Genomic DNA, 26,626 nt, shown 5'->3' with positions numbered 1-26,626 from the left:
TCTTTGGATGTTGTCCGTGCTCTGAAGATCTAAGTGGACCGTACTAGTTCCATCAGGAAATCGGACTCCCTCTTCATCCTATCTGGATTCCGTAAGAAGCGATGGCCAGCTAACAAACAGACTCTGGCCAGATGAATTCGCATGACTATCTTACAGGCTTACACGCAGTCTGGCCTTCATGTGCGGCTACAGTATCTGCTCATTCTACTCGCTCTGTTGGTCCCTCTACTAAACAACTATGCAAGGCAGCTACGTGGTCTTCTGTCCACACCTTTCTTAGGTTCTATGCCTTTGATACATTTGCCTCTCAGGATGCTTCCTTCAGGCGCCTGATTCTCCTCTCCGCTCAAGAGCCCTCGTACAACTGCTTTGGGACATCCCCATTGTCTTCCTGTGGAGCCCTATGGACCCTGAAGAAAAGGAGAGTTATGGTATACTTAACTTTTGTTAACTCTTTCTTCGAAGTCCATAGGTTCCACAGGGAACCCGCCCTGACGCGCCTGGTTTCTATGGGTTTATTCTCTTGGTCACTTGTTTCTTTCTCTGTGTGAGAGCGTGATTCTTCAGGGTACCAGTCTTCCTTCTCTCTATCCTGCTCCTGCCTTGGGCTTGTTAACAAAAATGAGTTGCCCTCAGGCTGTGGGCGGGGTATAGAGGGAAGGACCAGAAAAAGCTTTGCTGTTGGTGTCCGGTCCTCCAAGTCCCACCTACACCCCATTGTCTCCCTGTGGACCCTATGGACTTTGATTAAATAGATTTAACAAGTGTAAGTTTTACCATAAATCTCCTTTTTTTTTTTTAAATTGTCTTTTAATGATACATTCTGGTCAACTGTTTTCTACGCATTTCTACAGTATGTCAAATGCTTCCTTCCTTTTTTTTTTTACTATAGTATTCTACCATTTGTAGGATTTGATAATCCTGCACATGTGAGTTGCTAACAACCTGTAATTGTGTATTTAGAAAGATTATTCATTAAGATCTCAACATTTTTGTTCTGTTTTGTTACTACTGTGAAACATGGAGGAGGCTCTGTCATGTTTTGGTGCTGCTTTGCTGGCACTGAGTGCCTTGAATCTGTGCAGGGCACAATGAAATCTGAAGACTGAAGGCATTCTGGAGTGAAACATACTGCCCAGTGTCAGAAAGCTCTGTCTCAGTGGCAGGTAATGGTCCTCTAACAGGATAATGACCAAAAACACCCAAGAATGGATAAAAACAAAACATTGGACTATTGTGAATCCTTTCAAATATCTATGGAAAGAGTTGGAACATGCAGTCTGTGGCAGGCACTCATCAAACCTGAGACAGCTGATCAGTTTGCTAAGGAAGAGCGTGCCAAACTACAGTACCTATAGACAGGTGCATAAGTCTCATTGAGAGCTACAGAAATCACTTGATTGCAGTGGTTGCCTCTAAAAGTTGTGCAGCCAAATTATTCGGTTAAGTGTCCCATCATTTTGTCCATGCCATTTTCATTTGTTTTATTTTAAAATATTCCAGTGAATAAAAACCAAAGTCTGACTTGAATTAAATGTGGAATAAACGATGATGGATGCCAATTACTTTTGTCAGTTTCAAGTAATTTCAGTTATGGGTGGTTCTTTTTTTGTGGAGGAATACCAACAAATTTGTCCACGTCAATGTAACTTTGCTAAACTGAGAAGGCTGGAAGTGTATAGACTTAGTATTTTGTGGTATGTTACAACCACTGGGCTCCCTCTGCCTTTTTCCCATATGTAAATTTGTATTCCTGTTCGTGGTGTAGATGTGAGTATTTAGCCTTATACAATCTTTGGGGTTTTTGCAGTTGCAAATGCCGTAGTAATAAGACCTTGTAAATGTATCTGTCTGTATTACAAGGTTGATCGTTAATAAAACATCACAACCGCACAGGAACAACTTTAATCACCTTCATCTATTACTTAAAGCTGGGTACACACTAAAGGACATGTGTACCCAGCGATGCGATTAGCAACCCCCCCCCCCCTCTACCTCCCTGATGACAGTCCCACATATTGGGTGGCTGTACACACTAGACTATTCGGTGCCTCTGCCGTATCCCAGCATGGGGACATCAGCCGTATTGTCAGTTTGAGCTGCATGTTTGGCCATCCTGATGATGCAGCTGTCCATCCCACGGGAGCGCGCGCTGCACGACATACTGGGTACACACTAGACCAGGCCTGGCCAACCTGTGGCTCTCCAGTTGCTGTGAAACTACAAGTCCCAGCATGCCTTGCCACAACATTTGCTATTAGGGAATGCTAAAACTCTGGCAAGGCATGCTGGGACTTGTAGTTTCACAACAGCTGGAGAGCCACAGGTTTGCCAGGCCTGCACTAGACTATTTTGAGGATTTGTTGTCCCGATACGTCGGAATCGGGCAAATCGCTCAAAAAATTGTCGTGTACCCAGCTTAAAACTTTAGCATAATTTCAGCCCAATATTTTGCTATGTCATGTTTTGAGACTTTTGATGTATATTAATAATCCTGAAATAATTTTTAATTGTAGTTGTGTGGCCAAGAGTGCCTCCAAATCAGAATTATTGTATTATCACCTGAGCTGTTTTATTGCTAGTGACTGTTGTATTGATCTGTGTGCTTGCCATATTTAATCTCAAACCAATGAGAACATTTTGAGACATGTGTTACAGATAAACTAACTAATCAAAGTGGGTTGGGTATGGGACGCCAGCGCTCGGGATCCCGGCGAGCAGAATCCCGACATCCCTAACCCCCCTACCCTAACTTCCTCCCCGGTGTCTTTAACCTCCCTCCCTTGTGCCTAAACCTAATCTTCCCCTTCCAGCACCCTAACCCTCTCCCTAGTGCCTATAGCCCAACCCTCCCCATAAACGCTGCTACTTACCTTCGGGATTCTGAGAGCCGGAATCCCCTCTGTCGGGATTATGACTGCGTCCCATCAAAGTAATCATATGACATCCCATAAGGAGAAGAGGCTTCTGGGTAAAGCTAATTCCTCTTAGTGACTTATTTGCAATTTATAATGAAATCGTTTAGGTTATGGCGGGGTGTGCTGTTCGTTAAATTAATGTTAGTTATCTGGTAACTCAATTGCTCTTTGAACTCCTAATCCAGGGTCTATTTGAGAAGTCGCTAGAAGACAGCGAGAAAGCTTTGAGTCTAGATGAGGAGAACACGAGAGCTTTGTATCGTAAGGCCAAAGCTCTGGACAAGCTTGGGAAGCACCAAGAAGCCTACGGCTGCATCAGCCACAGGATATTGGCGCTAGCGCAGGTAGGCTGAACAAAGCATGATGCTTGTTTGTCTGTCTGACTAGGAAACTAACACACTGCTCCACTTTGTCCCTCAGGATGAGAGTGTAACAGAACTTGCACAGGAGCTTGTGCAGAAACTGGGGTTAAAACAGCGCAGAGCATACAAGAGGCCACAGGTACACAATATACTGTAGTAATGAGATGTCCTGCTACACTATTGTGTAATTAATCGCAATTCATGGACATAGATGCAGAATATCAAAGCTATATGTGATAAAAGTATTAAATGTGCTTATATAACATTGTAACGTGTTAAAAAATAAATTATTTCTGCAGCAAGAACTTGAAACATTTGGGTTGATGAGTAATGGGATTTCTTCTGCAGGTTCTAAGGTAATTTCATGTTATGATGATTTTTTTTTTTTTTTTTTAACGTTTCATTCTTTGAATTAAGCTTAAAAGAGCTCATTCAGACCCGCTCGCTCCCAGCGTATGTAAATCTAACGCACGCCCAGCAAGGCAGGCGATCATACGGCAAGGCATTAGTACGCCCACTATGTCTTGGCGTGCAATCACTTTGTGTATGCAGATGCCCACTAGCCATTCATAAGACGCCCTACTCTGGTGACAACGGGAAAAGTCACCTGTGTCTATAGCTGCAGCACTATCCTTAACCTATATTTCCTACATCCCAATCCCCAGTAGCGCATCACACCATTACATATACCTATTCATAAGACGCCCACTTGCGCTTGTCATCTCCTGGAAGTGCATGAAAACATTGGTACATCGAGTACCATCGGATGCGATCGCCGCAGCGCTTGAGGTTGACTATTCCTTGCCGCAAGCACTGCGATCACTTCAGTGTGAAATATAACCAGGTGACGTGTACAATGACGCTGCCTGTTAATTATGCACGCCTTTGAAACGACATTGAAACACTCAGGCACACCTGCGTTCGTGCCTCCACTCCCCCGTTTCTAGTGGCCTGCCCTTGTTACCACCCACAAAACGCCTCTCCTGTCACACATTCAACTGTGCTGTCTATGCTGGGCGAGCGAGCGCTTCCCGATCTTTCGCAGAGGTTTGCACACGTGCATTCCGATACAAACGCATGCGCAGATTGCAAATATCGGCCAGCTGTGAGCGATCGCATCCTAGTGAGCGGGTCTGAATCAGCTCCAAAGTGCATAAACAGCTGAGGCAGCCATTTTGTAAGGTTGAACTGATGTTTTTACAACATTCTAAGCATGGTAGCCAGATAATTCCTGATTGTGAGCGTCAGCTGCACACAACCGCAGGCCTCCACTTAAAGCCACTGCCAAAACATGATTCCTCACCCGCACCTGGAGCTGCTTACTTGTGTGTGTTGTGCATCAGCTCCAGAATGTATTTGGTTATCCTCATGACCGCTTACCTTGGGTCAGGACTGCAGTGTAACAGGCTGAGCACTGACTCAGGGCTTTCTGTTCAAAACAGGAGTTGTGTTACTGAGTGATAACTCTTATCTGTAGGTCACAGACGTCTTCCTGGATTTGTAGGCATTGGGGTGCCGTTTGCCTCTTAATTATTGGAAGTTTGATCTTTTTTTGTAGATATTTTATCCTATTTGGATTTTCATGAGGAAAAATGGTTCCTCCTTCCACGTTCATTAATAGATCATTGTAGAACTCCGGTCCTCATTACTGAATGTTCTCTGTGCTTCATAAAGGTGTATCCCAGTAACAATAGTGCCCCCAGCTTATGCTTACAATTTATTGTCGTGTTTTGTTTTTTTTAAGCCAAAGTGGAACGTGCTTTCTTGGCTAGTCATTGGGTGCTTATATCAGAGCCGTAACTAGACTTTTTGGTGCCCTGTGCCAGAAAGAGCATTAGCACCCCCTCATTTTTCAAAGGGACATAATGCACCCAAAAAAGGGCCATGGCTTCATGGGGAAGGACCAGGAAAGCGATAGGAGAGGCCAGGAGATGCTGGGGATGAAATAAGAGGAAGCTACAAGCAAGAATGATAATAAACAGAAATTTGAGAGGCCCAAACAGCGCCCCCTGACCTGTGGTGCTCTGTGCGATGACACCGGCTGCACCCACCCTAGCTACGGCCCTGGCTTGTATACTTTGTTGGCTCAATAGAAAAGTATTTAAAAGGAAGTCTGAATTCTCCAAAAGGTTTAAGCATTTACCAAACAATATTTTTTTTTTTTGTATGATGTTTTAGATTTTGTTAGCTGATTTATTATTTTTTTTCAGGCTTCCAACAGTATTGGATCTGTAGATGACATTTACACAGGTGAGCTAGCTCTGAGGTGACGTAGCATATCATGGTTAATAGTTAATGTAGCATTATTTATCAAGGTCAGGATTCTTCTCTGAACAAATGCATTACCCTTTTATTTTTTGTGTCAGAAGCTAAAAACCTGGCTGTTTTTATATTTTTTTTAATTCATTTTAACATTGTTAATTGTGTTTTTGCACGGTTAGGATCCATGCTTGAATTGTTCATTATATGATCAAACTCTACAATGTTAATATGGGAAATTGCTGCTTACAAAACTTGTACTTTATGCCATTTTTTGTGCTGGTCATAATATCAAACATTTATTTATCCAGTGCTCACAAGTTTAACTATATTTTGTTTTTCATTAGAATTTTTAGAAAATAGAATCAGTCTGTAAATTGAAATTGCAAGAAATTAACTAAAAAGTAAATGTGTGCAGTTATTTTTTTTCCTCTATCCTCTACCAAATTCTTTGAGGTTTTTGTATCATCCACCTTTTCAAAACACTGGATTCTACACATAGGGGCATATTAAATTAAATCCTGTGGTTGATTGCCACGCTGGACCTATTCAGTTAGCGGGGATTCCTCATGTGTGAGTCACTGAGACCCCGCGAGCAAGTCCCCGCAGTTGGACTTTACCTCGCAGCTCACGGAGGTGCGAGGTAAAATATGCGTAATAATCGCCAAATCGGGCCACAAGTACCGATTTTTCGGCGTGGGCAAAAGGCTATTTTATGAATGAAACTCCCAATAGAGTCCAACAAGTAATACTCGTAGTTTTGAAAAGTCACATACCACATCATATGAGGACAAACCTTTGTTTATCATATGGAACTCTGTGTAGATCTGGGCATTAGGGGAGCACATCTTTTGAAAGAGGGGCCTCCTATCTTTCAAACGATTGTCTTACTGGATATCTGGGCACCAGAATTAAGGCAATATTGTTGTACTTGGTAACCCCACCTTACAATTGACTGCTGTGAGATGGCTTAATAATGTCCTCATGACCCTGGTGCGATGACTCATCAAGCCACCCCCCTCGACTCGGCTAAGAAGAATGGTGGGCGTTTTATTTTAATCTCACCACCTTCCCTCCCCATTTGAACTCCTGCAGCGCTTGGGACAGGTATCACTCATCCTGGGAACTTTTCATGTACATAAAAAGAATGCTTCCTACGTCCATATGGCTGAAAGGGCTAAAGAACAAGTCTGCACTTATTTAATGTTCCAAGATTTCTTGTATTTAATGTCTTGCCATTGTATTGTAGATTTTACTTCCGATTCAAAACTTTTCCCCTCCACGCTGGGCACTAGCTGTCAGAATGATAGCCTGAGACCTGCGGCATGCCCTCTCCCCATGCCTTCTAAAACCAACTCTGCCAATTACTTTACTGATGACGTTATTGGGGATGAGCTGGACTCTTTCCTGGAATTGGAGATGGTAAGAGATGGGCATCTTTTGCATTATTAACCCTGTAGTAAGTCAAAAGCTGGGTACACACTGGAGCAACGGGCATTTGTTCCGACATTGGAATGAATGCCCATCAACAATGATTGTGCGTCCACACTGGACGACTTTAATGAACGACGTAATGTTCACCATTATGTCATTCATTAACAATGCACTGGCCGCTAGTGATATCGCTAGGTTTGACCGTCGCTAGTGACCGTAGGAGTGCGCAAACATGCGTACAAACTGAGCGATGTAGGCGAAACGTCGCCACCAAACAGCATATCATCACAACATCGCTCCATTGTGTACCCGGTAATTCCTGTGGGAATGTATAATTGCTGAAACGTTCTGATGTGCTGATGGTGATAGAACTGTAGCCTGTCTGGTAACCGAAAATAGTATAGATTTTTTTGCATTTATTCAATATTGTGTTCAAATTGTTACTTTTAGTTCTTGAATTCTAAAATAGGATTTTATAATTTTTTTTTAAGATGTTTTTTATTGAAGCACTTTGCATTGTGAAAATAAAATGAGTACTATTTTTGAAATGTGATTCTTTTAGAATATTTGTCATTTCCAAGATACACAAAGCAATTAGATGTTATTTTTATTTTGTAGTTTGTTTTGTTTGTTTTTTAAGCAAAAAATAAACTTTTTATTAAGGTAAAACATTTTGTTTAAATTTCAAAACTTCCTTTTTCCAGTTTACATTTGAATTACTTAAAAATTTATTTGGTTTTCATTGAATATGTTTTGAATATTTATATGACAATGCACAGCCTGTTCAGTGGGATAGCTTTTTGGGGAGCAGAGTCTTATGTGGGTACACACTGGCCAATATATTGGCCGATCAATTGATCAGCCAATATATCTGCTGCCTGTCGGCCAGTGTGTATAGACGATATGTCTGTGAGTGACGACGTTCACAGACATATCGCATTTGCTGTGCTGCACAATAGAGGGACAAAGATGGTGGGTTATGTTTCACCCTAGGGCTTTGTCCTACTCCACCACTGCTTTGCCCTTATGTGCATTATTTAACGGTTTCAGATGCGTTTATACTGAAACCGTAATCTATTAATTTAGCAGTAGTTGCTGGGTGTGCAGACTATTGAGGCCCTGAGATGTTGGTGTAGAATATGTGAGGTCCTCTTGATTCCTTCCTTTGGAGGGAGTCTGCTTTTTGGACCTGAAGTTTTCAGGTTCATATGTTGCACAGTGGAAGTAGTGCACATTTATTCCGGTGCACGCGACCAGAACAGAGTAAAACATCTTTAGAGACACTAAATTATCTAAAGGCCGGAGGTGTTCTCTCTGTCCTTCTTTCATATGCTATAACAGATGAGACTCACCATCCCGTCTTGAATATTTTTCTCCAAGAATTAGGCTGGTATCCAATTGGCAGCAGTAAATTACTGCTGCTAATGGATCCCCCAGGGGTTATCCAATTAGCCCCGAAGTCAGGCCGGACGCCGGAATTTTTTTTTTTCGGGGACCTGATGGCGAAAACACACAGGTCCAGGAACTTATCACGGATCCTATGCGTTTTCAGCACAATAAATCTATTTGTTCGGCTGAACAAATAAGATATATTTGATAAATATTTGGGAAAACAGGGTATTATCTGCAAAAATCCCAGTTTTTCACCCCCGGATATATATCTCTGGACTAATTGGATACCGCCATTAGTCTTTTCTAGTATGGAATAGTGTAGCTCAGTGCACATAGGCTTTGCTGCTGCAATAGTGAATTCAGCAATTCTGAACTCACAGAAGTGCCATGTAACACAGCACTTGTGTATTTGACACCTCTGAACATATGGAGGTTTGCAATTCATCACCTAGGGGGCAATTCAGTTGTTTTAGCGTGCCCTACCACCCATCAATTTAGACTGGGCGATATTAAATTGTTTTTCCTGCGTCGGGCAATCATTCATTTTTCCCACTGGTGGCGCATAAATAGACCTAACTATTGGGCGCGACAAGGAAAATGTGCAAAGGGGGTAGGGTAGGGTGCCCCCCCAAAAAGTGAATTCCTCCCACCTCTCTAGTGTTTATCACAGGTTGATGGCAGTTTTGACTGTACTGTTAAGAGGAAAATAGGATGTCCCTTCTTAGATAGACTTAAGAACCATACACACTACACCATATTGCTAATGATTTGGCCAATTTCGATGCATCAGAACCACAAATCGTCAATATTGTGCAGTATGTATGCACTACATTTTGTAGTGCACGCTCCTGTGAGGTCGTCAGCCGCATCGCTTGATCTATTGTACATGCAGGAAGATCAGGCGATGTGACTGACAATCCCATTCAGCGCTATCGGTGGGGGTCGGCATATCAGGTATTTGGGCACCGGATCGCCCAGTGTGTACGGGCCGCCCGATTTGTCGGCCCGTTGGAGCTGGTATCGTATCATGGGTCGCATCGCTGGGTACACAATCGTTTAGTGTGTACCCACCTTTACTTTGAGGGAGTCTTTGGATGCCACTTTTAAGTACAGTAGTTTTAGTCTCAAGGGTGGTTAGTAAACTTTCAGATGCTTAAATCAGATTCCAGCTCTGCGCAGTGTGAGCTTTGAACGTGTCTCCTTTGCAGAGTTCAGGGTGGTACGGTGTGCCAGGATGGCCTTAGTCCACTGGTTGGTAGAGATGAGGGCTGATTACTCTATTCCTTGAGCAACTGGAGTGGAGTTACTTTGAAACTCTTTGGGTATGGGGATACTAACTCCTCTGTGTGCTGCAGGAGGGCATCTTACTGCCACCACCAGGCCCAACAGAGGCATCTGAAACCGCTTACTCTACCAGGCTCCTACATTGGCACTTGGAACAGCTTACTTCTGAGTATGCGTGGTCATGTTGCTGCAACACCACCTGGTTGATGTTGGCTAATTTCCCACTGACAGCTTAATATGGACCAGTGCCACTCTTGGTAGCGGGCAGAGGGCTGAGCTTATAGACACTGGGCTCAACCTTCGTTCAGCTGGAGAGTGGATAAGAGTTTTCTGCTAATCTGGTTGCCATAGGACACAAGCAGATTCAGACATTTCAGGCTGCTCTCTTCCCTGCATTACTACATGCAGGGAAGCGGTAATTGCAGCACTTAACGTGCACCGTTAGTTTTCCCCCATATCGCCCCTTCATACATCTCCCCCACTGTCTCCTTTAAAAAATTCTATTCCCTAAACGTGGATATTCAATAAATATAATGAATAAGTTTTTATACCAGAGGTTCCCAAACTGCACCATTACAGTCCAGGTTTTAAGGTTATTCATGCATAAGCACAGGTGACTTAATTAGCACCTCAGTCAATTTGATTTAACCATCTGGGCTCAAGCATCCTTAAAACCTAGACTGTAATGGCGGAATTTGGGAACTTCTGGTTTATACAATTCTACAACTGTGCGAAGCACTGGGACTAAATCCTCTAATCTGTGTGCCAATTATTAAATATCAGATGCACGAGGTACGTCTTTAAACATTCTTTGCACAACATTTGCTAATACATATTCAGGCCACATTAGGCGCATAGCACTGACATTACCCCTTGATGGCGGCGCAGTCCAAAAGTTTATGCAGTGGTTATATCTTAGCTGCATAGCTCAGGTCACGGCTGTATGCTGGTCCAAACTTTTGCTTTGCCACCGGTTTTCTTAGATAAAGGAGCACTCTTCTATGATATGCAATTTGCACTACAGACACCAGCCATCAAGGTTTGGTACCTGAGATGCTGTACCTTTTTCTGAAAGTGAGGCTCCCAAGTTATGTCCTAAATCTCAGAGTAGTGCTTTACATTTGGTTGAGGAAGAATGGCTTTTGCAAACTTTAGACGTCATTAGTGTTTCAGTTTTAAATTTTTAAAAGAACCACAGATTGGGGTAAACTTGAAACGTAGAATCTGTAGTTAATGTGTAATTTCAGTGCATAAATGTTGAATATAATTTGTGTCACTCCTGACATGGATGAGGTACATTTTAATATTACCACTATTATGAGAAATATAGCATGTTTGATGTCATGTCAAATTACAGCCGTTTATATGGTTGTTCACACCACTCATGTTGTTTTAATGGTATAATATATATACCTAGTGTAAAATAAAACAATATTAGAAACTACTGAAGTTTTGTAGCGTAAGATCATACAAGGTTCAAAAAGAAATATAGCAAGTTTGCTTCATTGGGCAGTCCTCCTAACCAGGCTCGTTTTACCTTCATTAACAGTTCTACATTCCATCACCGATTTATTTTTAGAAATGAGTGCCATAACACACTTAATGCTAGATGCTCCTGGATCTGGGAACCGTCTCATTTTTATTTTTTGTTGAAGAGGCCGAACCTTGATAAAAACTGCTCCAACTTCCAACAAAATGAGGTCTGATCTTAGGTCTGGAGGAGTGCAGTCTGTTATGGTACTGGAAAATGTCTCATCTCACAGGAATCTATGTAATGGCGTCATCCTATACAGTACTGTGCAAAAGTCAGGCATGGAAAAAATACTGCAAAGTAAGAATGCTTTCATAAATAGAAGTGTTAATAGTTTATTTCACAGGTTCTCAAACTCTGTCCTCAGGATCCCAAACGGTGCATGTCTTCCAGGTCTCCTCACAGAATCACAAGTGAAATAATTAGCTCCACCTGTGGATCTTTTAAAATGTGTCAGTGAGTAATGACTAGACCTGTGCACCTGCGGTGTGACCTGTGTGGGGTCCTGAGGACCGAGTTTGAGAACCTCTGGTTTATTTTAATCAATTAGCAAAGTGAACAGAAGAGATATTTAAATCAAATCAATATTTGATATGACCACCCTTGGACCTCAAAACAAAATCAATTCTTTTATGTACACTTGCACAATGTCAGTGATTTTGAAGGATTATAGCGAGGTGTATGATTAACCAATCATACCAAACAGGTGATGATAATCATTTTCATTGAAACACAGTCGCTAACTGAAACAGAAACAGCTGTGTAGGAAGCTTAAAACTGGGTGAGGAAAAGCCAAACTTTGCTACAAAGGTGAGGTTGTGGAAGTACGTTTCATGTCACAGGTCATACACCATGGCAAGACTGAGCACAGCAACAAGACACAAGGTAGCTATACTGCATCAGTAAGGTCTCTCCCAGACAAAGATTTCAAAGCAGACTGGGGTTTCAAGATGTGCTGTTAAAGCTCTTTTGAAGATGCACAAAGAAACTGGCAACGTTGAGGACCGTAGACGTATCGATCTGCCATGGATATTAGTGCATCAGATGAAAGACTTATCTAGCTTGCTTTTCTTCGAAATCGGAAGATGTCCAGCAGTGCCATCAGCTCAGAACTGGCAGAAACCACTGGGACCCAGGTGCATCCATCTGTTGTTTGGAGAAGTTTGGCCAGAAGTGGTCTTCATTGAAAAATTATGGCCAAAAAGCCATACATTCAACGTGGAAACAAGACCAGGCGACTATGCATGAAAACATAGGAACTGGGGTGCAGAAAAATGGCAGCAGGTGCTCTGGACTGGTGAGTCAAAATTTTAAATGTTTGGCTGTAACAGAAGGCAGTTTGTTCGCAGAGTGGTACAATAATGAGTGTCTGCAGGCAACAGTGAAGCATGGTGGACGTACCTTGCAAGTTTGGGGCTGCATTTCAGCAAATGGAGTTGGGGACTTGGTCAGGATTAATGGTGTCCTCAATGCTGAGAAATACAGGCAGATACTTATCCATCATGCAATACCATCAGGGAGACGTCTGATTGATTGGCTCCAAATTTATTCTACAGCAGGACAACGACCCCAAACATACAGCCAATGTCATTAAGAACGTAAAGAAGAACAAGGAGTCCAGGAAGTGATGATATGGCTCCCACAGAGCCCCGATCTCAACATCGAGTCTGTCTGGGATTACATGAGGAGAGACAGAAGGATTTGAGCAAGCCTACATCCACAGAAGATCTGTGGTTAGTTCTCCAAGATGTTTGGAACAACTTCCCTGCTGAGTTCCCTCAAAAACTGTGAGCAAGTGTATCTAGAAGAATTGATGCTGTTTTTGAAGGCAGAGTGTGGTCGCACCAAATATTGATTTGATTTAGATTTCTCTTCTGTTCATTCACTTTGAATTTTGTTAATTGATGAATATAAACTATTAGCACTTCTTTCTACTTCAGGGCCCATAGGGGGTCCACAGGTTTGACCTTGGGGCATAGCTGGATCTGGATCCACGGGCACCATGCAGTTAAAGCTTTAGCTGCTCCCAGGATGCACTTGGGTCCGTCCTCTATACCCGCCCCCGAGCCACAGGCACCCCAGTTTAAGTTGGTGCCCGGCCGGAGTCTGGTCACCCTGCGCAGAGGGACTGTAGGAGCAGCCCCCCAAAGCTTTTTGATTTTTTTTATAGAGCCTTTTTAATTTTTTTTTTTACTGGGCTCTTCAGAGTGGCAGCGAAGGGCTGTCTGTGCAGACTCCCACGCTGCCGTTTTTACTCCCCGCTGGCGCCGCAATGCCAGTATTGCACTGGGGATCGCGGCGGGAGGCTAGAGTTACTAGCTGGACTCTGGGGACCTCCCTGGACTGCTGCCGGAGACGCCGGGGAGTGACAGGTAAGCCGCGAGTCGCTGGTTAGCGGCGGCTCGCAGGTGCCTGTAAAATGCAGTCCTCTGCCCCCGGTCTTGGGGACAGACGGGGGAGCTAGCGGTGGCGGCGGGCTCCCCCCCATCGGAGGAATACCCCGTCAGTCCACTAGACCACCAGGGTTATTTAGCGGCAAGCGGGATGCCGGCAACCCGGGGGTTAATAGCTAGCATGGGGAGGAAGCCTTCCCTGTTTAGCTGCTCCTCCCCTCAGCTCAGCGCGCCTTTCAGCTCGTAGTCTGGCGTCGCTGAGCTGCAGTTACTCGGCCACTCCTCCTCTGGGGGCCATTTTCTCTGTGGCAGCGCAGATCTCTCAGGGGGCACGAGGACCGGTCCCCCTGTGTACCTCTCCCGCGATCAAGGACAGTGTACACTGAATCTGGGCAGGTTGATTGTAGTGGAAAGGTGCAGTGAGTATATCTTCCTGCATGGTATGTGACTTTACTAGTGCTGCCTGTCTGTGCTTATTTCTACTTCCTGTCAACCTATATCTATCCCTTTACTTCTCCTACAAGCCCTACAGGTGTGTGGGGGAGGGGAGTTTCTACAGACCTCACCTATATAAATCACGGATTTGTGAGGTCCGTCACATACAGTTGTGTGCTACACAGTACCATATTGTGGGCTGTTGTTCAGCACACTGGTGAGTGCGCTTGATTCTGGTCTGTTGCCAGATATATTTATTTATATAATATATTTTGTCATGTCGGAAGAGGAGATTGAGCACTCCGTGGCTCCGGTGTTGGTCTCCTGCAGACGCTGTTCTGCAGGAGTGGATAGGGAGGATTTGTCACAGGATGGCCTGTGTAGACGGTGCCAGGTGGTTACTGGCCCATCAAAACCTCCTATGAATCAGGAACCACCATGGGCGATGTTTTCTCAGGTGCTGGTGTCTATTGCGGACCGTCTGTCGGTCCCGACTGCTGTCCCTACTAGGGCGTTGCCCCAGCCAGCCATCCCCCATTCCCCGGGTGTCCCGCAATTATTGCGGAGCCCCCCCCCAGGTCTCAGTCTGTTGGTCCTTATGCGGGGTTACCTATGTATATACAGGCTTCCCCTGTGACGCAGCAGTCTGTGGTGCCCTTCCAGGCCCCTGTGGCGGCTCCTCCACCCTGGGTGGATGTGCTCTCCAACTCCGTACAAAATTTGGCAGCCGCGTCTTCGGCTTTTCAGTCAATGTTACAGAGTGACATGCCTTCAAGGGCGTCAAAACGCACATTAATGGTGCAGGCGGCACATTTATCGGACTCTGAGGGGTCCTCAGATAATGGGGAGGTTCATGAAGACACATCGGTCCAGGAGGTAGATACCAAGTCGTCCATTAATGTGCGAGCACTGGTTAGGGCAGTGCGAGACATTCTCCTAATAGAGGATGAGGCACCAGCTCCTAAGTCGAAGTGTCCTAGTTTCAAAAAAACTAAGGTGGCTTCTGCGGTGTTTTCCCCTGTCTGATCAGTTGACGGATCATATGGCGGTGGCTTGGCAGGCGCCCAGTAAGAGATTCCTGCCACAGAAGCGGTTGGCTTCTAATTATCCTTTTCCTGAGGCACATTGTAAAAAAAATGGGAAACTCCACCGGCGGTGGATTCCCATGTCACCCGTTTAATAAGGAGCGCTACTCTGCCATTACCGTCTATATCCTCGCTGAAGGATCCCACGGACAGAAAAGTTGAGACTTGCTTAAAGTCCATTTACTCCCTCTCAGGGGAAGTGGCCCGACCGTCCATGGCCATCTCCTGGGTGGCCAAGGCCATTGAGGGTTGGCCCAACGCATTAGAGGATACCTTTCTGGACGATGCTCCATATGTCCAGAGGGCGTTGTTAGGACAGATGAGAGACGCTGCTTCCTATATTGGAGAAGCCTTTTTGGATGCTAGTCTGCTGACCTATCGAGTATCGGCTGCAGCAGTGTCTGCCCGCCGATCCTTATGGCTGAGGTCCTGGAGAGCGGACGCTGATTCAAAGAAAGGTCTGGAGGCCTTACCTTTCAATGGAGAATTGCTATTTGGTCCGGACTTGGACAAAATAGTGGATACCCTGGCTAAATCCAAGTCCGCTTTATTTCCTTCAGCAGCAACGCCTGTCAAGGTCCGGAGCTCGGCCTTTCGTTCCTTTCGGGTTCAGGGTAAGGCAAAAGGCCTTCCTAGAGGCAGTCGGCGGCTAAGACCGCCTCTAAACCCAAGAAGCAAGCCTGGAGTGCCCGGCGCCCTTCTTCCAAGCAGGAGGATAAACCTGCTGCCTGGGGGACTTCAGAGTGGGAGGCCGACTTCTCCATTTCGCCCAGTGTTGGCACAATACCACCACGGATGCCTGAGTTCGAGAAGTAGTCTCTCAGGGGTACGCCCTGTCTTTTCGGTTTAGGCCGCCCCACCAGTTTTTTGTCCTTCTCTGGACAAGACCAAAGCTTCCCAGATTCAGGTGGCTATACAATCCTTGCTACAAGCAAGGGTCATTGTTCCCGGTCCTCAGTCTCAACGCGGGACGGGGTACTATTCTACTCTGTTAGGTTCTCATCGCCCTATACTGAATTTGAAGTCTCTGAACAAATACCTCAGAGTTCCCAAGTTCAGGATGGAAACGTTACGTTCCATCATTCTGGCAATGGAACCCGGGGATTACATGGTCTCCCTGGATATCCAGGACGCCTATCTCCACGTGCCCATAGCACCTGCACACCATCGGTATCTGAGGTTTGCTATCCTGCAACATCACTACCAGTTTCGGGCGTTGCCTTTTGGCCTTTCCACGGCTCCGAGGGTGTTCACCAAGGTGATGGCAATTATGGGTTGGGGGCAGTGACCGGCTCGTTGTCTCTTCAGGGCTGTTGGTCTGGGGAGGAAGCGGTTCTTCCCATAAACGTTCTGGAGCTGCTGGCCGTGTACAGGGCTCTGCTGTCGTCCGGCACCGCTCTTCACGGAAGGGCGGTACAGGTGCAATCCAACAACTCCACCACGGTGGCGTACATCAATCACCAGGGAGGAACTCGCAGTCGGGCGGCGATGTTAGAAGTGTCTTGCATCCTGGCTTGGGCGGACTGCCACCTTCCTGCGATCTCGGCAGTCTTCATCCCGGGAGTCCTCAATTGGGAGGCGGACTTCCTCAGCCGTCACGTCGTGCACCCAGGGGAATGGTCGCTTCACCCAGAGGTGTTTCAACTTCTCGTGGACAAATGGGGACTGCCGGAGTTGGACCTGATGGCCTCTCGTCACAACTACAAGTTACCCGTTTGCGGTTCAAGGACAAGGGGCGCAAGCGCAAGTCTGGTGGACGCGCTGTCGGTGAAGTGGACATTTCACCTAGCATACCTGTTTCCTCCGGTCTCCCTGCTGCATCAGGTACTAAGAAAAATCAAACAGGACGGAGGCACATTTCTGCTGGTGGCTCCAGCGTGGCCCAGACGTCCTTGGTACTCCGATCTCAGGAGCTTGTCTATCGACATGCCGTACCTTCTACCTCAGCGTCGGGACCTGCTGTCTCAGGGGCCCTGCCTTTACCCGGATCTGGGTCAACTGTCTTTGACGGCGTGGCTCTTGAGACAGCCGTCTTAAGGTCCCGGGGATTTTCGAGCTCTGTCATCAGTACCATGCTCAGGGTGCGTAAACCTGCCTCCGCTCGGATTTACCACAGGGTGTGGCACACTTACTTTCAGTGGTGTGAGTCCAGAAACTTTGATCCTCAGGTGTTCAGGGTTTCTAGGATTTTGGCATTTCTCCAGTCAGGGCTTGACCTGGGCTTACGTCTGGCTTCCCTGAAGGTTCATGTGTCAGCTCTGTCTGTGTGGTTCCAACGTAGGATCGCTACACTGCCTGATGTTCACACCTTTTTCCAGGGTGTTCTTCGAAACCAGCCTCCCTTTGTGCCTCCAGTGGCTGCGTGGGACTAAGCGGTGGTTCTTTGGGTCCTGCAGGGACCTCCGTTTGAGCCTCTTGAGTCAGTTGACCTCAAGTGGTTAACACTTAAGACTGTTTTTCTCCTGGCTATTGCTTCAGCCAGGAGGGTATCTGAGTTGGGGGCGCTTTCCTGTAGTCCCCCCTTCTTAATTTTTCACCAGGACAGAGCGGTGCTTCGCACTCGTCCTAAGTTTTTGCCTAAAGTTGTCTCTTAAGTTCCACATTAATCAGGAACTTGTGGTGCCAGCTTTTCAGTCATCTGACCTTACAGCTGGTGAGGCTTCGTTGGACGTTGTCCGTGCTCTCAAAATTTATGTGGACCGGACTTTTTTTGTTAGAAAATCTGATTCTTTGGTTTTCACAGGAACTGTTGCCGGTTGCTTTGTTCTGTTATTCGTGAGGCTTATATACAGGAAGGTTTACCTGTCCCAGCCTCTGTTAAGGCTCATTCCACTCGGTCAGTGGGTCCTTCTTGTGCTGCTAGATGTGGTGCCTCCGCTGTTCAGCTGTGTAAGGCAGCCACTTGGTCTTCAATTAAGACGTTTTTGAGGTTTTATGTGTTTGACACCTTCGCCGCGCAGGATTCTCCTTTCTGCACAGGAGCATCCCCGCCCTTAGTTGAACTGCTTTGGGACATCCCCAAGGTCAACCCTGTGGACCCCCTATGGACCCTGAAGTAGAAAACAAGAGATATGGGGGGTCATTCAGACCCACTCACGAGCGGCAGTACGCTCGCAAGTGGGTCGATGTTCCCCACTGCGCATGCACACGACGGAGGGACCTCCGTCGTGCGCATGCGCGAGACCCGGCGAGCGAAGGACTTTCCTTCGCTCGGAGTATCTCATCAAAGGGGGCGTGCTGTCGATGGTGACTGACAGCACGCCCCCTTTGGTGGGCGTGCCGTGGGCGTGCCTGCCAGATGGAGGCGTTCCCAAGGGAACGTCTACCGTCTGAAGCCGGCCCCACTGACATCACTAGTGATGTCAGTGGGAGTGATTTTGGCTCTGATAGAGCCAAAATCACTCCTGGCCTTGCGGTTGGGAAACCCAACCGCAGGCTTTCACTCGCAGTTCCGATGGTCACGACCATCGCGACCATCTTTTTGCACGTTCGTATATGCTGTGGGTGGTGACCCACAGCATTGCGAGCGTCCAGGAGGACGCTCCATTTTAATGGAGGTGGGCCCTGATTCAGAGCGAGCGCTCTGGTCAAAGAGTCCGGCTCTGAATCAGGCCCATGGTAAGAACTTACCTTTGTTATCTCTGTTTCTACAAAGTCCATAGGGTCCACAGGGCGCCCGCCTTGACGCACCTTGCTTCAAATGGGCTGTGTGGCTCGTCACCAGTTTCTCCGTCTCCCATTTCTGTGAGTATGGTTTCTTGTGTGTTCCAGTCTTCCTTCTCTCTGTTTAGTCTCCTCCTCCGGCCTTGGCTTCTTACCAACTGGGGTGCCTGTGGCTCGGGGGCGGGGTATAGAGAACGGACCCAAGTGCATCCTGGGAACAGCTAAAGCTTTAACTACGTGGTGCCGTGGATCCAGATCCAGCTATACCCCAAGGTCAACCCTGTGGACCCTATGGACTTCGTAGAAACAGAGATAACAAAGGTAAGTTCTTACCATATCTCCTGTTATTTTTTAAAGCATTCTTACTTTGCAGCATTTTTTCCACACCTGCCTAAATCTTTTGCACAGTACTGGAGAGTTAAAGGATCTAAAAATACCCTATGCAATACACTGGCTTTTTTCCTGAGCATGAGATTAGCTTGTAAATAGAGATTCCAGTTCTGAAATTATTTACAAACCTCAGGATTATCGGACTATATTTAATTTACCATTAAATAAGAAAACTGGTTGCTTGTACTTGCTGCTTTCTACAGAGTACTCAGACATTGATGGTAATAAATTGCAGCACCACAGAGGGAGAAAGGGGAGCACTGAATTCACCTTGACCACAATCATTGTATTATATATTGACTTACCTATTTGTCTCTGAAGCTGCATTAGACGATGGACACTTGGGGGTAGATTTAGTATATATTCTAAAACCGGAAAGTTAAGGTGTTCCCCAGTGACGTGCGGTGAGGTCAATGGCTGGGGAGGCACACATGGAGATGAGTCTTAAGTGCTAGGAGCCTGTGTCACACCCTATTTACTGTAACTCTCCCCTCACTACACGAAGCTTCTGTGTCCATTGATTCTCCTACCTAACTCACTGTGTCTTCTCTTGCTGCTGCTGACTGAGCTGAGCTCCATTCTCTAAACACTGCAGTGCACTTCCTGGTCACATGACACATCCAAGGTGTCCACCAGTGGTCAAGGCACACCTTCCATACTCAGATGCATGCCTCTGTTAGCTATTTTATGTGCAGCTTACTGCCTTTGGTGTGGTGCGCTAATTTAAGGTATTATACACCATATATTATCATGCCCCTTACGTATTGCATAGTCCTTTTTGTCTAGTGAGAATTGGACCTCTTCTGTATAGGAAAAAGACACTGATGCAGAGCATATTAATACACTATCATAATGTGTTTTTTTTTGTTTTTTTTTACAGGCATCCAAACAGGTGCCACAGATGATACCAGTATTTCCCACATCTAATCAGTTGCTCTCTACAATGGGTACGACAGGCCTTCCTGTACCACCCACGCTACCGTTGTCTCCCTTTCCGGTAGTGCCTCTACAGCCTTTTAGTCTACATTTGGATACACTGGACACCTTTGAGCCCACTCGGGAGACATTGGACAGTCTGGACACATTTGGAAATGGTAAATAAGTGAAAAATTATTCCTACAGCATGACACAGGCTGCATACTGACTAGTGTAATCAATTTTTTATATATATATATATATGTATGTATATATATTATTATTTATTACCAGTTATTTATATAGCGCACACATTTTCCGCAGCACTTTACAGAGAATATTTGGCCATTAACATCAGTCCCTGCCCCAGTGGAGCTTACACTCTATATTCCCTATCACACACATAGACACTAGGGGTCATTTTGTTAGGAGCCAATTAACCTACTAGTATGTGACCAGTCCAAAAAAATGCAATGTATAAGTCGTCGTTTAAATTCCTAGATAAACTTAAACATTTACTGACATATAAGTAGGGATTGAGTAGACTGATCGAAAAATATAGCTTTACAGGATTGATAAGTCTGCAAAAAGTAATACTTGGTCATATTATTGTTTTAATCATATAAATATGCACAATTAAATAATCAGTATCAAAACGTCTTCAGCCTTTCAACAGGGGAACTTGACTTTATGAAAGTTTTTTTTTTTTTTAGTTGAAGTTACATTTTAAAAATAAACCCTTAGGATAAGGGTTCACATTTCAAATTATACCCCATCTATAACCGTTTTCTATATACCCTCTCTAATGGAGTGTATTTAGTACTTGCCTGCTCAAAGCTCTTGCCATACTCTGGGAAACTGTCTACAGCTAGCTCACTTCCCCACCCAATTTTGAAGGCTTTAATGTATATGCATAATGTATATGCACCCCCCCCCCCCCCTTCCCCTGTAGACTGTAAGCTCTACAAGCAGGGACCTCTTCCTTCAGGTGCTTTGTCTTCCCTCACTTATACCATTATCTCCTTCCCACAACTGCACCTTTCCTTGGGTATTATGACTGCTGATGCAGCAATGTTTATAAACCATGTCCTGCTATATTCTGTACTGTAAGTGACTTTGTTCTTGTTTTGTTCATACTGCTTCTGTCTATGTACCTTGTAAAGCGCTGAGGACACTTTGTGGCGCCATATAAAGGATAAGAACGGATAAATTGCAGCATCCCATTGTAAGCTGTGTTGACTGTGTACTTGCAAATATTCTCTACATTTTTATAATTTGTTTATAATTTTGCTTTGACAGATCAATATGCAATGCAGTGATAAGGTTTTTATTTTATTGTTTGTGTAGATGCAAAGCATCTAGATCCTTTATTGCTGAAAGGAAACCAGAAGCAAAAGGTAGGGTTAGTCCTTAACTTTCCAGTCATTAAATGTTAGTGAGGCACCTAATACTGAGAAATAATTTTGTTTTATGCATTGAATGTCTTAATAGCACTTTCAGATCCAGCATCTATTTTAAGATAATTGTTTTGAATACTGCACTAAAACTGTTATTTCTACTTCAGGGTCCATAGGGTATCCACAGGATACCTTGGGGTATAGGTGTGACGTCAGTCGCAGGGCACCAAAGAGTTAAGCTTTCAGCCTCCCAGGATGCACTAGGTCCCCCTCCTATACCCCGCCCCCGGGCCAAGGCACCTCAGTTTAGTTTGGTGCCCGGCCGGAGTCGGGTGCACCTGTTGGAGTGGGGGCTAGAAGAGCCCCTGAAGCTTTTTCTTCATGCAGCTGTGGCTGCACATCTGGATGAACAGCATGGACAGTCAGTCCTGACGTCCATGCTGTCTTCCCTACACCCCGCCGGTACCAGAACGCCGGTACTGATCCGGGGATGCTGGTGGGCGTCTGGGGTCACAGCTAGCGGTGACCCCAGATGTTCCAGACAATGGCCGGATTCAAGGGGGACAGAGGTAAGCAGCGGGGTCCCGCGGTGGGTCCCCGCTGATCACATGGTCCTAAGTCCCCAGGCAGGGGGCTCCCTGGGGACTGGCTGCAGCGTGGAGCCAGGCGACCAACCTGCGCTTCCACTACCCCCTGGGACAGCGGACCGCAGCAGAGCGGTAGCGCTGCAGCGTCCCAGGGGTTAAATGCATGCCAGGGGAGCGCGCCTTCCCTGTCTCACAGCCGGCGCCTCCCCCGCTGCACACAGCCCTCTCTGCACTGTGCTGACTGGTCCTGTGTCAGCGCTCCTCCCCCAGGCCAGCTTCTCTCTGCTCCTCGGCGGTCATCTTCTCTGCAACGCATGGTGAACGCTGCTGGAAGTCTGGAAGGAAGCATCGTGGTCTGGGTCCCCCCGCATACCTCTCCTCCGCTGTGGCTCAGGTCTGTGTATGCAGAGCTGTGTCCTACCAGGCCCTGTGTCTGTGTAGTTGAGTGATCAGCGCTGTTAGTGCAGGAATTGTTATTTCTCTGCATTGTATGTGACTGTGCTAGCGCTGCCTGTAACTTTTCTTCTCTAAACTGTCAGCTTTATTACTGTCCCTGTTCTTTCTGCTAAAGCCCTTGCGGTGCGGTGCTGCAGGGTGGTCTCTCGCCTATTTAATACTTAATTGGTGAGAGAGGTCACATACGTGGTGCCATCATGTCTGAAAGTGATTTTCCCCTCCGGCTACAGTGTACCACGTGCAAAGTACCGTTAGCGGAGGGGGAGGGTAGCGCGGAGGGCCTTTGCCGGCAGTGTTTGTCCATGGCGCGGCCTATTACGGTTACAGCACCGGTACAGGAGCCGCCCTGGGCTTGTTTCGCTCAGGCGTTAACAGCTTTAGTGGGCCAGTTAGCTCCGCAGCCCGCGTTTACTCCGATGGGTTTGTCCCAGCAGTCTGTGGTGTCGTCACCCATGCAGGGGTTCCCACGACAATTGGTGGTACCCCACAGTCTCCCTATTTCCCCGCTCCCGGGTTCTCAGGAGCCAGCGTGGGTTAACTCCCTGACGAGTTCTGTACAGCACTTGTCGGATGTGTTGCAAGGGGAGTCTGTGATGCGGCCTCATAAAAGGCCGGTGGCGTCTCTGTCCGCTCCTTATGAGGATGACGAAGGGACGTCTGATGATGGGGAGATTCTGGATCCTTACGATCAGGAACCTTTCCATACTAAGGACGCTGATGCTAAGTCCAAAGTATATATTCCTGGACTTATTCGGGCGGTCCGCACAGCCTTGGTGATTGAGGACGAAGTTCCCCCAGCGGCTAAATCTAAGTATGCCTTTTTCAAAGATGTGAAGGGCGATGCCACAGTCTTTCCTCTTTCGGGTCAGTTGGTGGACCATTTAGAGGAGGCGTGGAAACAACCTGGCAAAAGATACCAGCCGCAGAGACGCCTGGCGGTGGCTTATCCGTTCGCGGATAATTATTTTGCTAAGTGTGAATCCCCTCCACAGGTGGATTCTCACGTGACCCGTCTTGTCCGTAGTGCCACATTGCCGATGCCATCCATGTCCTCCCTTAAGGATGCTACGGACCGCAAGGTAGAAATCTGCCTGAAGTCCGCTTATTCCCTTGCAGGGGGGGCAGCACGGCCGGCTATGGCCATTTGCTGGGTTGCCAGAGCGATGGAGCGCTGGGCGGATTCATTAGAGGCTTCTTTTGAATCCGACTGTCCGGCCGAACAGGCGGAGTTGATTGGCAATCTCCGTGATTCGGCCACCTACATCAACGAGGCGGCTCTAGACATTAGTACTCTGGTGTCTAGAATTTCTTCAGCAGCGGTAGCTGCTCGTCGCACCTTGTGGCTGCGATCCTGGAAGGCGGACGCAGATCCAAGAAAGGTCTGGAAGCGTTGCCGTTTACCGGAGAAGTTCTCTTCGGTCCGGATCTGGATAAGATTGTGGCCACGCTGGCGGCAGCCAAATCTGCTTGTCTCCCGTCGGCCGCTGCTCCTTCTGGTTCTGGACCATCGTCCTTTCGGTCATCTAAGGCCCAGGGCAGGCCCAAACCACAGTCGTTTCCTCGACAGGCTGGCCCTAAGAAATCTGTCAAGCCCCGGAAACAGGCATGGAGTACCAGACGTCCGGCCCCCAAGCCAGATGACAAGCCTGCGGCCTGACGGTCCGGGTCTCCCCTTGGGGGATCCCAGGGTGGGAGGCCGCCTGCTGCAGTTCTCCCGGTGTTGGTCGTTCACTACGACAGACACTTGGGTTCTGGAGGTGGTCTCTCACGGGTACGCCCTCTCCTTCCGGCACAGACCCCCGGCTCGATTCTTCACCACGGGTCTACCATCAGACCGGAACAAGGCTACGGAGCTGCGGAAGGTATTGCACACTATGCTCCAGGCTGGAGTTATAGTGCCTGTTCCATTCTCCCAGAGGGGCCAGGGTTTCTATTCAAATCTATTTTTGGTACAGAAACCCAATGGGTCATATCGTCCGATTCTCAACCTCAAAGCACTCAACAAGTCTTTGCGGGTCCCGAAGTTTCGGATGGAGACCCTACGGTCCATCATTCTGGCGCTGGAACATGGGGACTACATGGTGTCATTGGACATACAGGACGCTATGGCGGTCATGGCGGCTTCTCTGCGGCTGCAAGGAGTCCGCATGTTGCCGTACTTGGACGACCTGTTATTGGTGGCAGGATCTCCAGAGCTCCTGTTACACCACTTGGACCTGACCATTGCACTGCTGCAACGGCACGGCTGGCTAATCAACTGGCAGAAGTCCACTCTAATCCCGTCTCGGAGGATTCTGCATCTTGGAGCCTTATTGGACTCGGGACAGCAAAGGATCTTCGTGACGGAGGACAAGATCTCTGCTTTACAGTCAAGGGTGCGCAGTTGTCTGCACAGCCGCCGGGTGTCCTTACACTCGGCGATGAGGTTACTGGGCTCCATGGTGTCGGTGTTCGACATGGTGGAATACGCCCAGTTTCACTCCAGACCTCTGCAGCACCTGATCCTGTCCAAGTGGAACGGGCTGCCTCAGTCTCTGAAGTTCCAGACGATTGTGCTCACCCCGGAGGTTCGCCTGTCCCTTGCGTGGTGGTTAAAGACGACCCACCTCAACAAGGGACGTCCGTTCTGGGTTCCAAATTGGGTCCTGTTGACAACGGACGCCAGTCTTCGGGGCTGGGGAGCAGTTTCGGGTCCACACTTGTTCCAGGGCAGGTGGACACCGACAGAAGCGGAGCTTCCAATAAATATCTTGGAACTCCGTGCCGTCTTCAATGCTCTCCTGCAGGCACAGCGGTTTCTCCAGGGTCACCCGGTGCAGGTCCAGTCGGACAATGCTACCACCGTGGCCTACATAAACAGGCAAGGAGGAACTCGCAGTCGGGCGGCTCTCGTAGAGGTCTCTCGGATCCTGGTTTGGGCGGAGCGCAATCTTCCGGCCATATCAGCGGTCTTCATCCCGGGAGTGCTAAATTGGGAGGCGGACTTTCTAAGTCGCCAGGACGTTCATCCAGGGGAATGGTCCCTGCACCCGGACGTTTTTCAACTACTGGTGGACAGGTGGGGTCTTCCAGAAATCGACCTCATGGCGTCCCGGCACAACAACAAGTTGCCGGTGTACGGGTCTCGCACAAGAGACGAAGGGGCGTCTCTGGTGGATGCTCTGTCCGTCCGGTGGACGTTCAGGTTCGCATACCTGTTCCCTCCGGTCTCCCTTCTTCCACGGGTAATCCGGAAATTCAAACAGGAAGGAGGGACGCTCCTGTTGATAGCTCCCGCGTGGCCCAGACGGCACTGGTTCTCAGACCTTCAGGGTCTGTCCGTGGACAGTCCTCTGCGGTTGCCGCTACGACCGGACCTTCTGTCTCAGGGTCCTTGTCTTCACCCGGACCTGACTCGGCTGTCTTTGGCGGCGTGGCTGTTGAGACGGCCATGCTGAGGTCCTGGGGGTTTTCCAGCTCTGTGGTGCGTACCATGTTACGAGCTCGGAAACCGTCTTCCGCGAGGATATACCATCGCGTGTGGCATACGTTCTTCCAGTGGTGTCGACCGAGAGGTTATGCACCGCGGGAGTTTCGTCTGTCTCGGATTCTCGCCTTCCTGCAAGCGGGACTAGATCATGGGCTTCGCCTTGCTTCTTTGAAGGTACAGGTTTCGGCCCTATCTGTCTGGTTTCACCGTAGGATTGCTACAATCCCGGATGTGCGCACCTTTATGCAAGGTGTTCTCCGTATTCAGCCGCCCTTTGTTCCACCTGTGGCGCCTTGGGATTTGGCTGTGGTCCTGAGGGCTTTCCAAGGACCGCCGTTTGAACCACTGGGCTCAGTGGAAATTAAATGGCTAACAGCTAAGACTGTTTTCCTTCTGGCCGTTGCTTCAGCCAGACGTGTTTCTGAGTTAGGGGCTCTTTCTTGTAGACCCCCTTTCTTGGTTTTTCATGGGAACAGGGCAGTGCTCCGCACTCGGCCCGAGTTTCTTCCCAAAGTTGTTTCCCAGTTTCATGTTAACGAGGAAATAGTTGTTCCGGCCTTTAACTCACCGGGTCTTTCCGTGGGTGAGGCCTCTTTGGATGTTGTGCGGGCCTTAAGGACTTATGTTGACCGCACTTTTTTGTTTAGGAAGTCGGA

The 26,626-nt window shown here is 47.4% G+C and overlaps 1 protein-coding gene across 5 annotated transcripts in view; it reads left to right on the top strand.

Annotated features, from left to right (window-relative positions):
• ZC3H7B (zinc finger CCCH-type containing 7B) overlaps window positions 1–26,626 on the top strand; it is a 158,927-nt gene that overhangs the window by 67,021 nt on the left and 65,280 nt on the right. For all 5 annotated transcript variants that reach the window (XM_088472740.1, XM_088472743.1, XM_088472741.1 and 2 more), the window contains 7 exons: window positions 3,104–3,262; window positions 3,339–3,419; window positions 3,580–3,636; window positions 5,491–5,530; window positions 6,789–6,961; window positions 20,027–20,240; window positions 21,409–21,458. In XM_088472740.1, coding sequence (XP_088328866.1) covers window positions 3,104–3,262; window positions 3,339–3,419; window positions 3,580–3,636; window positions 5,491–5,530; window positions 6,789–6,961; window positions 20,027–20,240; window positions 21,409–21,458 — 774 coding nt within the window. The remainder of the gene's footprint in view (window positions 1–3,103; window positions 3,263–3,338; window positions 3,420–3,579; window positions 3,637–5,490; window positions 5,531–6,788; window positions 6,962–20,026; window positions 20,241–21,408; window positions 21,459–26,626) is intronic.

Source organism: Taudactylus pleione, unplaced genomic scaffold (assembly GCF_031769625.1).
Source record: "Taudactylus pleione unplaced genomic scaffold, aTauple2 ptg000128l, whole genome shotgun sequence".
Classification (NCBI taxonomy): Eukaryota; Metazoa; Chordata; class Amphibia; order Anura; family Myobatrachidae; genus Taudactylus; species Taudactylus pleione.
The sequence above is the reverse complement of the archived record's forward strand: the minus strand, read 5'-3'. Positions and strand labels throughout refer to the sequence as shown.